This window comes from Chlorocebus sabaeus, chromosome 17, assembly GCF_047675955.1.
Source record: "Chlorocebus sabaeus isolate Y175 chromosome 17, mChlSab1.0.hap1, whole genome shotgun sequence".
In the NCBI taxonomy this organism is placed as follows: Eukaryota; Metazoa; Chordata; class Mammalia; order Primates; family Cercopithecidae; genus Chlorocebus; species Chlorocebus sabaeus.
In genome coordinates, this window is record NC_132920.1 from 58,353,563 (window position 1) to 58,369,695 (window position 16,133).

At 35.5% G+C, this 16,133-nt stretch overlaps 1 protein-coding gene across 1 annotated transcript in view; it reads left to right on the forward strand.

Annotated features, from left to right (window-relative positions):
• GFRAL (GDNF family receptor alpha like) overlaps positions 1–15,828 on the forward strand; it is an 83,426-nt gene extending 67,598 nt beyond the window's left edge. The window contains exons 10-12 of the mRNA XM_073006077.1: positions 11,603–11,698; positions 11,804–11,876; positions 14,222–15,828. Coding sequence (XP_072862178.1) covers positions 11,603–11,698; positions 11,804–11,876; positions 14,222–14,285 — 233 coding nt within the window. The 3' untranslated portion in view covers positions 14,286–15,828. The remainder of the gene's footprint in view (positions 1–11,602; positions 11,699–11,803; positions 11,877–14,221) is intronic.
• The last annotated feature ends 305 nt before the right edge of the window (positions 15,829–16,133 follow it).

The following is a 16,133-nucleotide window of genomic DNA, read 5'->3' on the forward strand; positions in this document are numbered from 1 at the left end:
ATACTTTCATTGGCTTCATACAATCCTCTTGTTGCCTATAATTGGGGATAGGGTTAGTGCCAAAGCTGCATAAAACAAGCAGCCTTTCCTTTGTACTTTCTTTGCGTCGTGATCGTGTATGTGAAGTCATAAAGATCATTTATTAATGGCATGTGTATTCTTAGCTTAAAGAGCCAAGTATTCTTGTGACAACAATGTAATAGCATCAGATGTATTGCCATAAAACACCATATGTGGGCACTTAATAGTTACTGCCCTGGCACCTACATGCTGGGATATCATCTTAAAGAGGGACTCTTTAGAAAAAAAGAATGTTTGGTACTTAGACAAATAAAGCTCCTAGGATGAGGTAGGTGAGTAATGAGTAGACATTTGTAAAGAATCCATTGATGATGGCAACAGTTCATCTTCCATTGGTATCAGATTTTCTGAGCTAATCTGCTAGAGTTCTGTTCATGGGTCCAAGAAAATCCTTTACAACATTGCAAATGTCAATAAATATCTCTCAGGCTAAAAGTTGCAAGAATGTTTTAATATCACATTTACAGCTAATAAGCTGTAAAATGAGCACAATATAATTTTTATTCTGCTCACCCATTACTCTTTGGAAAGCGTTTATGTAGGGCATGTTGTACAAATCATAGTAAACAAATTAGTTCTCAATCTAGATAAAAGAATGTAGAATGGATGAAAGCCACTGCATGGCACATCTGAGCCCTTGGTGGTGTTTTGAGCCTCTGTGACAGACACTGCTCTCTATTGTCTCTGTCCTTTCTTCTAGCTGCTGCCTTAGGGCGGAATAGTTTCCCTTGGTTGCCACTGAAGCTAGAGACTAGGCTTTCTGAAGCACCAAATGCACTTCGAGTTTGCTGTAACTCTGGGACTGATGTTCTACTTCTGCATTAGCACCTGAGTCAGGTGGCCAGACACTGACTATGGACAAATGCTAGCGTCTTTCAAAACACTCAGTTGCAAAAGGAGGCCAGAGTCCACTAGTTCCTGAGTGTATGTCTGCTGTAGTTGGGAGTAAAGGCAATTTGAAACAAAAAAAGTCACATAATTTGGTTTGCAGAGTTTTCTCAAAGGGTGACTCATCTTAGTGATACACTGCTGTGTGTCACTGGGGTTTGTGTAGGAAGATGCTACTCTTGATGTTTTAAGTTTCCAGGCCAGACATGATTCAGTCCCTGCATCTCTATTCACTAACTCTTTCTAGTATAACAGACAGTCTAAAACTTACAATGGTATTTTGTTGAAAGAACATATGGTAACTATTACATTGAAAATGTACGCTAAGCATATGTCTACAACCCTAATAGCTACTTCCAACACTTCTACACAACTGCTTCGACTCAGTCAATTTCTCTCACTGTTCTTTGGCCCAAACTGCCATTCCAGCACCCCTACCCTAAAATGGAAATATTATTCCTTTTAATTGCTTTTGTTATTTTAATACTGCCAGGTAGCGGAAAGGGAATTTTTGAGGTGGTAACAGCTCTTACTGATCCAAATATGTTTTTCTTCAGTTGGTCAAACTGGCTTAGCAGTTACTGTCATTATGTCTGGTTCTTCTCCACCAGCTTATTTTTGAAGGTATTTTCCTAATAAACATAACCCCCAACCTGTCCCTCTTCCTGTTCTTCCCCCAGCTCCCCTCACTAATTAAGAATTTCAATTCCACTAGTCCACTATAATGTCATTTATGATCTGATTTCCCTTTTTCATTTCCAAAATCATGAGTTTTCCCCTCTCTACCAATGGTCTACATACTGACTGTGTAGATATATGTTTTAAATTTGTTTTATTCTTTTAAAAGTTTTATGTTAAGTTCAGGAGTACATGTGCAGGTTTGTTACATAGGTAAACTTATGTCATGCGGGTTTGTTGTACAGATTATTTCATCACCCATGTATTAAGCCTAGTACCCATTAGTTATTTTTCCTGATCATCTCTCTCCTCTCACCCTCCACTCTCCAAAAGGCCCTAGCCAGCATATGTTGTTCCCTTCTGTGTGTCTGACCGTGTATTGAAAGGGTATAGAAAAATATTTGAAATTATGAATGCCTAGTACTTATCTCTACTTTTCCCTTGCCCTATTAAATCAAAACCTACAGCAATAGAACCCAGAACTCTCTCATTGCTCCATAGGTAATACTAATGTGTAACTACTAGCAAAACATAGCAATGCTCCTAGGTAATACTAATGTGTAACCACTAGCAAAACATAATTTCTTAATTTAAAAAAATATAGCTCCTGTTGTATGTTTACCCTCTGCAAGTTACCTTACATGTCTTGCCTCATTTAATCCTCACAAAAAATACTGTATTATTATCCTAAAATTTCCTAGGATAGAAAACTGGAGCACAAATGAGTCAGAAAAAAGGAAGGAAAAACAAAAGTACAAGTTTTAGAGCATGATTGGAAGCCAAAGGCTGACCCCCTTCTACTATGCTACACTACTCCTCACTCCACTCTATTATCTATGTTTACTAGTATTTTTATTTCTAATTCTCATTATATATTTGTATGTATATGTAAAGTGACAAATCAGCTGGAAAATCCACATTTATAAAAGGTGCTGATACCTCATATGGTAATGCAGTACTGTAAGGTGTTTATGAATACAAGGAATGTGACCCTGACTGTTGTGGTATAATTTAAATCTCAGTAGAGATAATGATTAAATTAACACTAGTGCGTAATAAATAAGGAGTGACTGCAATTAATGCATATCTCACTGCCTAATGTTTCCCAAAAAAGAAGGGAAAGCCTTCCTCTTTCCAAGGTGGAAATATTCTTCAAGGCTCTCCTGACCTTTCTTCAGGTTCACTTTCCTCCTTTCTCACCTTTCTTTAACCCCTTTTTACTTTTTCTTCTCTTTTTACCTGCAAGTCTATTGACAGGTATATGAGAGGAGAGAAGAAAAAGCTAGTATTTATTAAGCACCCACAATCTGCCAAAAATTTTCATTTGTGGTATATTATTAACCCCCTGAATTAACTTTTGCTGTGTTATACACTAACACGCAATCGCCAAATTTCAGTGGCATACAAAAACAAAGATTGATTTCTAGGTCATGCTACATGTAGGCAGCTGGGGGCCGTCTGCTGAGGTTCTGCTTCCCATTTCTAGACTCAGGCTGAAGACACAGTTGCCATTGGGAACATGCCATTTTTATGAAAAAGATAAAAACAAGCAACAAGATCACTCTTAAATATCTGCATGAATATATGTCCTTTCTTTCTTACATTTTTGACAAATGCAAGTCAAAGTGAAGCCCATATCAGTGGAGTGGTAAATATACACCTCCCATAGAAAGTAGTGCTTTAGGCCAGGCGCGGTGGCTCACAACTGTAATACTTTGTGGGGCCAAGGTGGACGGATCATGAGGTCAGCAGTTTGAGACCAGCCTGACCAACATGGTGAAACCCCGTCTCTACTAAAAATACAAAAATTAGCCGGGCGTGGTGGCGGGCACCTGTAATCCCAGCTACTTGGGAGGTTGAGGCAGGAGAATCACTTAAACCCGGGAGGCGGAGGTTGCAGTGAGCCGAGATCACGCCATTGCACTCCAGCCTTGGCGACAGAGGGAGACTCCATCTCACACACACTCCATCTCACATACACACACACACACACACACACACAGTAGTGTTCTAACAGGGCATTGGATGGTGCATAAATATATTTTTACAGCAAAAGATAAGTGAATCTTTATAAAAAAATACAATCTATCCCAATACCCTTTTTATATAGGGGAAACACGAGACTCAGAGGTTAAACTGTCCAAGGGTAGTCCGTTTGGTGGATGACTCATTTAAGACTGTAGTCAAGTTTTTTCTAATTCCACAGCCACTGTTCTTGGGTTTGCACAGCCAGGTTGAAGAGAGGGAGACAGACTTAGTTCTCTCTTCTATTATTTTTTCATCTTTCATTCCAAATGTTTTCTAAAGCATCATATCACCTTAAGGACCTAGGAATAATCTTTGATTTAATCCTCTTCATTTTTTCATATCAAATAAAGCACTACATTGTCTAATGCTTAATAATGAAACTTTTTTGAGCACTTAACGTGTGTCAAACACCATTTCAAACCCTCTTCACATATTGTTTTATTTAATTTTGAACTAGAAGTTTTATGGTAGGCATTATATCACTTTAAAGACAAAGGGCTGCACGTGGTGACTCCTCCATGTAATCCTAGACCTTTGGGAGGCCAAAGTAAGAGGATTGCTTGATGCCAGGAGTTTGAGGCCAGCCTGGGCAATAATAGCAAGGCTTTGTCTCTAGAAAAAATAAAAATTAGTAGGGCATGGCGTCCCTGTAGTCCTAGCTACTCAGGAGGCTGAGACAGGAGGATTGCTTGAGCCCAGGAGTTCAAAGTTGCAGTGAAGTGTGATTATGTAACCTTGGCAACAAAGCAAGTCCTTATCTCAATAAAAAAGGATAAAAACATTGAGGAAAAAATCTCAATAACTGGCCTAAAATGACTGAGCAGGGGTGAAGTAGAGCTGGTTTTTAATCCGCATCTGAGGGTCACACTTGTGATTCTGTGCTCTGCATCATTCTGTTTTCTAATGAAAATCTTTGTTTTAAATATATCCTACACTTCTCTCTTCTTGATTCCAGCTTCTATTGCCTATTTTTAGTTTGTATCTTCTTAAGCCTCAATTTCTGCTATTGCTTTCTAGCTAGATTTCACTCATGAAACCAACCTATATACCGTGACTAGACTAATTCTTAAACTCTGCCTTGATCACTTTTGTGTACAGAAGATATTCATTGTTCTTCCTTCTTCCTACTTTCATCCTTCCTTCATATAAACTCCTTCATCTGATTTCCAAGGGCACCCAGAGTACAAATTATTCTTATTTCCCACTAGTCCTCAAAGTGTACCATTTACCTGGTTGTCCCTTATTGATTCAGCCTTGCTTTAGTTACATTTTTCCCCTTACTGGAAACTAGGTCAAGAACTTTACGAGAGCAAGGTCATGTATCATTTTATGAATATCTCTCCATATGGATTGTCATTATGCTAGTTTTGAAGTAGGAAGTAATTACTTACATAGGTAATCTTTACTTGGGTCCAAATATGGTGCTTTTCATCACATTGTTCTGTGGACATTTACAGGTAACTAGGAATAAGTGATCCATAAATTCATTTCTGGTTCTGTTGTAATGGGTCTCCTCGACAGACAGCAGATTCTAAATTCTCCGTATCTCACGGGGACATGTTGGGAAATTGAAGAATGCTAGATTAACTGGCAGCAAAAGTGGGATAGATGTTGCATCACGTTGACCTCTCTGAGGAACAATAGGAGTAGCACTTGAAAGATCAGGCATCTTTCAAACCTCAGGGTGAAAAGTTTGCTTGAACATGGACAAATAGTGGAGAACAACACACATGGGGGCCTACTGGAGGGTGGAGGGTGGGAGGAGGGAGAGGATGAAAAAAAAACTAATGGGTACTAGCTTTAATACCTGGGCGATAAAATACTCTGTACAACAAACTTCCGTGACACAAGTTTACCTGTGTAACAAACCTACACATGTACCCTTGAACTTAAAAACTTTAAAAAAAATAGAATAACACAACATAAAATAAATAACTGAAAAAGAAAAAAGAAAAGAAAAATGTGTTTGGCTCCCAGAAAAACAGATGAAGAGAAATTGTGGTACCTAGCGTTTGTATATATGTGTGTCTAGTAGAGGTAAGGATAATAAATCAGTACTTACATTTATCAACATATAATATTTTCAATGTGGTGTTCTCTTGCCTTCCATTGACTAAGCAAAAACAAAGATCCTCAATGAACACCTTATGCCTGCACAAATTTTACAAATCCTTGCCATTTAATCAAATATATTCATGTTTTCCAATTTGTTTTCTTGGATTATAAAATATATCCCCTGGAGAAAGTAAATTTAGATAATGTGTGCCACTATATTATGTTGAAAAAACTGAAGAATACTTGCAACAAAAATGCGTATATTATGTCTAACCCATAATTTTCTAAAGTCATTTGCGTATAGGATCTTTTGTTTGCCTAACCCATAAAAGTATTCTGCAGAACTAGTGTTTTATGGAACATAATTTTAAAAACTCTGTCTCTTCTAAAAAAATGTTGAATTTACTGTGTCCTCTTGAAAATAGAAAATGACAAAGGGTTCTAGTCTAGTAAAATGGCCTGGGAGAACGTTTCCCAGAAGGTGGTCTTTAGGCAGACACCTGAAGAAAGAGAAGAAGTCTGTTCTAGGAAGAGGCAATAGCAAGGGTTAAGTGCTCCAGCAGTAAAAAAAAAAAAAAAAAAAAAAAAATGTTCAATGTGTTTGGTAAACTAAAAGGAAGTAATAGAAAGAGGAAGGAAGGAAAGGAGGCAAGGAGGGAGGAAAGAAGCCTCGTGGTGGCTGGAATGAAATGGGCAAAGACAAGATTTAATATACCAAAGAGGCTCCCAGGGTTTAGATCATGTGGGACTTTCTAGACATGGTAGAGGCTTTAGATTTTCATTTAAGTTCAGTGAGAGGCTATTTCAAGATTTGAAGTAGGGGAAATAAATGATTTCATTTGGATGTTTAATAGATAACCCTGATTGCTTTCACAGGAGTCAGGCAGAAGTGAAAACAGGAAAAAAGTTGAGATTATTGGGGGTATTTATTGAAGCACCTATGCTGGGATATCATGATCACTTTAGCTAGTTCAGTGGAGTTTGCAGTGAGGAAGAATAAAGATACCCATTTATGTAAAATCAAGAAGACAAACTGGCTAATGGGATACACAATTGAAAGAAGGGAAAAAATCTAGGATAATTGTCAGATTACCTGAATGATGTGGATGGGCTATATCATGTACTGAGATGAGAAACACTGTGAGAGAAGTTAGTATAGTAAGAGGAAACCTAAATTTAATTTAGAACTTGTTAAATTTGAGATGGTTATCAGATATGCAAGCAAAAATATCAAGAAGGTAGCTCAATATGAATCTATAGTTTACTTAAAATCATTGAAAAATTTAGGCCACTCAGTGAGATTATTAGATTTCTTCTTACTAAAGGGGAGGGACAGGACTGAATCATATTGAAGGGAAGGGCTGGGACTGAACTCCAGCCTTTAGAAGTTGAAGACAGCAGAAGAAGCCAATGAAGAAGAATATTTGAAATGACCAAGTAGGCCTTAGCTGATCTTGAAATAATTTCAGTGGAACAGTGAAGCAAAAACCTGTTTGGAAAGGTTGTAAAGTGAAATGGGTTGAGGAACAGAGACAATTATCAAGACAACTATTTCAAGACATTAGGCTACTGAAGGATAGTCACAAAAAGTGGAAGGTAGATGTCATATTGACAGTTTAATGCAGTAGTGTGGGATCTTTTCAAGATGGCTTGAAGATGTACTAATGAGAAAGGAAGGAAAATTAGAGGTAACAAAATGGTTCCTGAACCGTCAGCTTTAAGTGGTCTTTGGGGACTGACAGCGAAGACATCAAATCTGGTGTATTTTCACACCACACTCAACAATACTGAAAAAGTACACGTGGATAACTTTTTAAAAAATCTCCACTGTGTGTTAATAGTAAATGCTCACTAAATACTTTTGAAGAAAGACAGGAATGAGAGAAGGAGGGGAAGGAGGAAAGGAAGAAAAATGAGAAAAAGAACCAAAAAGAAATCCCATATTTTATCCTTGCTTTCCCTTCTATTCTCATTACAATTGTGCATTCTTTCTGATGGAGGTTCCCCATTTCAAAACTCAGTAATTTATAAAACTTTCTGTATTATCTCATCATTCCAAATGACTATGAACACTCTCCAAAAGATACGTCTTTCTTTTATTTTTTCCTAACTCTTCCCTGTTGTTTCCAATCAGCCTATGGAGAAAAAAAAAAAAAAAAAAAAAAAAAAAAAAAAAAAAAATATATATATATATATATATATATATATATAAAAGCCAGCTAGGTAAAATTTTGCACATTTTCCAAAGGGTAGACATTAGTGAATTATTCAATGTCAAATGAAGACATCAAAACTTTTCTGGACAATCAATGGTGCTGTCACTTATGTATTTTTTCATTGAAAACATTCCATAAATTGAAAACCTCCAAATATGAAATATAAAGTTTTGAAATTTATAAATTATAGTACAAACTATTTTTATTCTTTCATTTGTCATATTTATTACAAATTCACCTAGTGCTTGTGTAATATAATTCAAGGTAAAAATTACTGTTCAATTTTGTGAACTTATTTTTTTTCCCATGAAACTCATTCTGGATACAGGCATTTTTTTCCCCAAAGCTGACTCTTCTAAATTATATTTTAATTAAAATGAAATGAAGGTTTATAAGTTTGCAGTTTGTGATATGTTTAATCTCTATTTCAAATTATATCTCAAGTATTCTGACATTTATTTCTAAGTCATTGCTTCGTCTCTGATCAACCATAACTTTTACCATGCATTTACTGTTTCATATGAATTATACAAGCAGAGTTTCAGTCCCCATGAACTCTCAACTACTGTTGCACAAGGATTTTGGGGAAAAAAAGAAATAATAATGCTCACCTCTCCATAGCTCATTTGGGGAGAATACTTTCTAAATTTGTTCCTAATGCAAGATTGAAATTAATCTTGATTTCCCATCAAATGCACAGGGATTTTACAATATAGTTCATAATCATGTTTAATTTCTCCAGGGTACAAATTAAGATAAACAAGTCACTGACCGTGTTTATCTATAAATAGAGCAGATGGTGTGGGACTGAGGTTAGTTATCAACTTTGCTGACTTTAATTTCATGGTTATAAAACGCTATAAACCTCACTGTTTATAAAAGGCAGGGAAGGAACTCCAGTGGGCTTCAGTAGCCAAGAAACCCTCAGTAACATTAATCTCTCTAACTGATATTCGGTATCCTCCTAGGGTGCAATATTTAAGATTGTGGAGTGATTGCTAGTCGCATTTAAATTTTCACTGGGATAATTAGCTAACATTTCTGTCATTGATCTATTATAACGTTGTTAATGAGTTCCATGTGAGAGGAGTTTGGTAAATGAGATGATTCTAAACTCTGCTAGGTGAGTGTTTAACAATTACTTAAGGCAATTACTTATCTAAAAAAAGCCTTTTTTGTTTCAAAATAATACTTTTTTTCTTTTGCAAAGGTGAACTGTAACACTCAGCTAGACTAAGTGTACTTAGGGATAGAATTTCATAAGGAAAAACCATAGCATCATTTAGATAATTAATCATCTAAGGTATATTGTATATATTTAGACCATGAATATAGCTACAACTTTTATTTAAAAGGCCATAGAACTTACAAAGAAGTAAAACTATTGTTTCTTTATATTCTGAATTGATTTAAATACACAATTTTATTGTGATCATTTATTTTACTAAAAGTCTATATGATCAATGTGATTACAATTAATTTTTTTCAAGGACCCCTTATTAAAAAATTAAAATTAAATTAAAATTTCTCAGTTTTCCCCTTTCAACTTTATAGTGAATAAAAAAGTTATTTTACAATCACAAAGTAAAAAATAATTCACAATTTCTACCTCTATTACTATTACATTTTTAAGTGGTTTATTTTTCATTCTAACAAGGGGGAGGCTTTTTTTCTTTTTCTAGAGTCAGAGTCTTGCTTTTTCACCCAGGCTGGAGTGTAGTGGCTTGATCACAACTACTGCAATCTGGAACTCCCGGACTCAAGTGATCCTCACACCTCAGCCTCCAGAGAATTTAGACTACAGGTGTGCACCACCATGCCCAGCTAATCTTTAAAGTTTTAGAGATGGGGTCTTGCTATGGTGGCCAGGCTGGTTTCAAACTCCTGGGCTCAAGTGATCTTCCCACCTTAGCCTTCCAAAGTGCTGGTTTTACAGTCATCAGCCACACTGGAAGCTTCTTAAATAGATGATAATCCAATATGCAAGTTGGAGGCTAAAACTGTTTTAAAAAATGCCTTAACTGTGTTTGAGTTCAGACCCCCTGAGAATGAGTTTTCTAATGACAAAATTCTCAGTTACTTTTCTAGTCCTGTATTGGGCTGCTTCTTTGTGACCCACTGTGGGAGGTTTATTACTGGTCTGAAACTCCAATGTATCAGTATACCGATTATTGTTAACACAGTGCTCAAATCTTGGCTCCCAATAAGCTGTCTTCTGAACAGCAGCAGCCCTGGGTGGAGAGAGAACTGAGTGGAACATTTGGTCATAAAGTCATGTACCTCATGAGGACGTTCTGGTCAACGACAGACAGACTATACATCAGTGGTCCCATAAAATTATAATACTGTATTTTTTATAGTATCGTTTCTATGTTTAGATGTTTAAATGCACAAATATTTACCACTGTGTTAAACTTGCCTAAAGTATTTAGTACAATAGCATACACTGTGCGTGGTTGTAGCCTAAAAGCAAAGGCTATGTTATATAACCTAGGCATGTGGTAGGCTATACCTTGGTGTAAGTACACTCTATGATGTTCACACAAGCACAAAATCGACTAAGCCTGCATTTTTCAGCATATATCCCCATCATTAAGCAATGCTTGACTGTAGATTTTCTTATCTCCCTTCCTGCTCAGAGCTTGTTGTCACTAGTTTTCATCAGATATAATATCCCACTGTTTGATACTTCCATTTTTGTAAACAACTGTCTACTCATAGTTAGTGTCAGGTCTCAAAAATGCAATGAAACGTCTATGACAGAAGACAGCAAAACCTCTCTAAAGTGAAAGCTTTATCTCATTTTTCTCACTGCCTCAAAACCAACTTTTACCTTCATTACATAAATTGGTTACTAAACTATTGGTATGTTTGACATTCATATTTGTCTCTAATTAAGGAAAACTAGGAGTGATTTCACTTTAAAGTTATTGATAAAAATCACCTAAAAGAGATGTATCAGTTAGTTTTAACAATTGTATATTTCTGTTGTTAAAGTACAATAGCCAGAGAAAAGACCGTTCTCACAGGAACAGATTTGTTTTTATGACCTGGCCACTCTAAAGCATGATTTCTAGAGTTGTGAGGCTATTGGAAACTGATGGGAATGTATTTCTCAGAAACATGACCAAGAAGACTAGTGCCTCAGAATGGCCAGAAATAGCTCTGAAGGGAGGCAAATATAGCTAACAGGAGAAACTGAAGGTTTAGCTAACGGAGAGAAAAAGAGACAGAACAAGGGAATTAAGCAAAACTAGGTATTCCAGTATCTGAGTGCAGGGGTACATTAAAACAATCACTTTTTTAAAGAAAGGATCTTTTTCAATATCCCAAAGGATGGCCTAAAGTTACTATCTTTTATTTTTCTTGTCTGTATATAAGATACAATGATTTATGTTATAAAATATAATCATTGTACTAATCTTGGTTTGAAAAAAATAAAAGCTTATATAGGGAAATTATCTGATTAAAAGGGGAAAAACAGGCTGTTAAAATTTAAGAAAATTGTTTTATTCAAATCTATCAGATTAAAATAATGTAATAGAAATAAATTGCTGCCTTATAAGATAAAGCAAATTGTAATCCATAAAATTAAAATAACGTATGATATGTAAGTACTTTAATCTCATTTTCTTTCATTTGTGATTTTCTTTCAGATTATCCAACCCTGTCTAATGTCCAAAGCATGGCATTGTATACAAGAAAACATACAAACAAAATCACTTTAACTGGATTTCAGTCCCCCTTCAATGGTCAGTTAAAAATAAATCCTCTATAATATTTATATTATTTATTTCCTCTAAAAATCCAGTGGCTATCTTTTCTTAATCTTTTTTTTTTTTTTTTTTTTTCCCTAGGAGAAGTAATCTATGCTGCCATGTGCATGACAGTCACCTGTGGAATCCTTCTCTTGGTTATGGTCAAGCTTAGGTAACTGAATATAAGTCAGAAGGAAAGGTCTGAAAGGGAGTCACTTAGCTGTGTTAAAGTATGTTGCACAATGGCTGAGCTTACGAAGAGCCTGAGAATGAAAACTTCTCTGTTAAGACATACTAAATCAAGTTTTATGTGGCATAGGTCCATGGAAACATTACTTTCAGTCTTCCTACGTAAGGGAAATGTGATCATAGGAGATTTTTTATGTTGCATTTTATAAGCACATGTGCATTGTATGTTCCTTCCAATTAAACTCTTATCAATCTCTCCCCTTGGCTTCCCTACCAAGTCCAAATTGAACTTTGCTGCATTCGTTATTCAAATCATTTTCATGATTGATAGGCTCACATAACTGACCTATCGTTTACTGCATGCAGTTTATATTTACCTAAAGATGTATTATTCACTCTGATTTTTACATACTAGTACATTTTATTCATTTTTAATAGGCAATTATTGAAAAAGACATTTAATAAAGCCTCACAGAGTGCCCCTAGAAAGACATTACCATTGCCTGACATTAATTTATTCTCCAAATCTTGGCTGCTTTTATTGCTGGAATGTAGTAGTGCTCCAGCAGGCGTGTGAGACATTGAGATGAGAGATATACATCAACCTCTAGATTTCTAAATGTCTAGTGTTTAAAATTTTTCCACTTATTTAGCATCTACAACTATACATAAAATAGTGTAGACTTACCTTTAATTTAAAAAAAAGTTCGTATTTAAGCATCAGTCATGTTCATTTGCTTATTCCTTATACATATGGGTACATGTCTGTGAAATTTGAGTAGCATAAATATTAATGAAGAAATATACATAAGTGTGTATACAGCCATATATACATGTAAGTACATAACAAACTATATTTATCAGTAAGATTGGGCCTTTAGAGGAACAGAAGTATTCACTGGAGATTTACCTCATAACATTTAAAACTTAGAAAGATTAATTCAGTCAACCATACAATGCATGTAAACATATCTTGCTCCTCCAGAGATCTCAGACTTCAAAAGGCCTTGACAATTAGGCAAATAAAAGACTGGCATGAGAAGGTGTTTGGTGATACCAAGGGGTTAGGTACATATGAACATCCTAATTTATTTATTTTTAAACGCAATGCCAGCTAAACAAAATGTATCCACTGTTTGGACCCAACTCCTCTAAGCATTTAATTTGATGTTAACTAAAACCAGTACCAAACACACTGCTTTTCTCCAAGGCTGTAAAAGTTGTATTTGTATGAGAAGATATTCCATGGGTTCTAACATTTGGTTTGAAAGACAAATAATTAGAGTCCATTGCTAAGAGGGATAAATAGCATTTGGAATTTATTAAGGTTTACTTTATTTGGTTTTAAGTACTTGAGAACACTGTTTAGTTACTGTTCTTGCCTAGATATTCCATGACAAACATTGTTACAAAAAAATATGGACAGTTTTCTGGCCCAGCAAAAACATCTTTAATGGTTCTCAATCTTCACTTCTTAATCACATACAGAATGTATAAAATTTACACCTGTTCCATGATCTCACTGGTTTTTAGATATTACTGTTGTGCTACAGGTATAAGGTATAGACTACTCGTAATTCCCTATGTATTCGCTGTCACTGCATATTTTTTCTCACCTGCACAGAAGGCATATCCCTTTTTTGGACGGCAGTGAGGGTGTTATTATTATGGACAAATATTTTGAATTTATTCTAATGTGTATTTTAAAGCAAGTTATTCATACTATTAAATATATTTGTCTTTAGTTACACATTATTTTCATATAATTTAAAATTTATCATAATGTATAATCTGAAAATCCCAAGCCCAGGATAAAAGAGACAAAATTAGAAGCAATTATAAAAAGAACAAACTGAAACAAAAGCATCATTGGCAACAAAACCTGTGTTGCCCCACACCTGGAGATAAATAATGCTCCCTAAAGAAAGAATGGTTGCTGTTTCAGACATTGTTCACTCGCCTGATGGTCAGGCCTAACCCACGTGAATACCTGTCTTCTGTAAAGAATAAGGTAGTTGCATTTGTTTCATGTTATGCTATATTCAAACAGCCCTGAGCCTTCAAAGAAGTTTGCAGAGAAACAACTAAAAATTTAAATATTTGTGAAAAGAAAGGACTTTTTAAAAAATGATTACTTGGACATCATAGTTAAAGGTGTGATGCTCCCTAGAAAGACAATACGATATTTTACTGTTGGGACTTTACATTCTGGAACTTGATTAATTTTTTCCTCCAGGGTGCAGACTCCAGCAAAAATGCAAACACACAGCACATTTGTGAAATCCTTAAAATGGCATGTTGTTAACTTTTACTTTTACTTTTATACAGAACTTCCAGAATATCAAGTAAAGCAAGAGATCCTTCACTGAGCCAAGTACCTGGAGAACTCTGATTCATTAGGAGTCACGGACCCATAACAATCACTTCCCTTCCCTTCCCTTCCCTCCCCTCCCCTCCCCTCCCCTCCCCTCCCCTCCCCTGCCTTCCCCTCCCCTCTCCTCCCCTCCCTTTTTCTTTTTCATCTTTTTCTTTTTCTTTTTTTCTTTTCTTTTTCGAGGTGAAGTTTTGCTCTTGTTGCCCAGGCTGGAGAGCAATGGCTCAATCTTGGCTCACTGCAACCTCCGCCTCCCAGATTCAAGCGATTTTCCTGCCTCATCCTCCTGAGTAGCTGGGATTATAGGCACCCACCACCATGCCCAGCTAATTTTTTGTATTTTTAGTAGAGATGGGGTTTCGCCAAATTGGCCAGGATGGTCTCAAACTTCTGACCTTAGGTGATCCACCTGCCTCAGCCTCCCAAAGTGCTGAGATTACAGGCGTGAGCAACCACGTTGAGCCAACAATCACTTTCTTTAAGGCAAATCCTACAGCTGGTCAACACACTATTCCATCTGTCATCGAGAAAGAAAATGTTAAAATAGACTGAAAAATATTGCTTTAAGTATAATAATATGGCATGATGATGTTATTTTTTTCTTAATACTCAAGAAAAAATATACAGTGGTATATTTTACAACACTGGAATAGGAATAAAGTTTCCCTTGAAGACAAAAAATGTTATCCCAAGTCACATTTTGCAGAGTTTGCTTTATGATGAATATAAACCCATATAATATTAATTATTTGCATCATAATATGACATAGCAGGTTTTCTGATCAATTACTTAAGTTCTCATTAACTTTCCAAGAAAAAAGTTAATGCATATATCCAGTGTCTGCGTTATTTGTATATTTTCAACCATTTTGAAATCAGTCACTAACGTATTAGCATTGACTTTAAGTTCCTATATATATTTGATTAAGTGAAATCCTTAAAAAAGTGGGAAGTGACATTGTCAGTTTGAATTTTGTAATTTGAATACCACTGAATTTTACTTTTTCACCTTGATATCTTCATTTTACTCCCATAAAATGTAAAACAACTACGCTGGCTTAAAAAGTCAATATGCGCTTCAATAATGATAGATTCTTGTGAGTTAAATCTTTCTAGGCTAATTAGGAGGAACTTCTGCAATAATAAAGTAACACCATAATTGTTACTTTTTATAATGTTCCTATACTGTGACTTTTGGCCTGGTTTGACGTCAGAGTATAATTGTGATTAGAAAATTGTAGAAAATACGTTTATTAGTTAGAATTTTAATACATATTTGCTTTTCAACTGCCTGCAATTATACTAGCACTTATTACTCAGAATAACCATGAGGTTGTATTATCTTTAGTGGAACAGAAGCACAAATATTCAATAACCTGAGGATATCATACTAACCATGCCATATTTACAATTAAAATTCAAATATTTTCTGTTCATTTGGTCTCATTTCTATTGCTATTCACTACACTTCAGATTAAACTGTCTACATTAAATTAAATTTAAAGTTAACATTTGGCTATGTTTACTCAAAGTAATTGAGAAGCCATCATTTATCTTTTAGAACAGAGAAGAATAAATCGATAAGTTACAGATTTTTCTCAAGGAGTTCTATATATTCCAGTGGCTAATGCAGAGTATTAACGTGAAGAGAATGCAGGGATTTCCTTCTCCAAATCACTGACATTTAATTTAGGCTTGGCAATGACTGGGAAAATGCAAACTGTTCTCTGGAAAACTGAGAAAAGAAGTCAAGTTGCTTCTAGAAACATGCTTGTGTTGAGCAGAGAAGGGGAGAACAGAGTGTAAAATGGATGGCTTCATTCATCTTCATTGTCTTCTTTTATTCTTCATTCCTCTGGGAAGCCT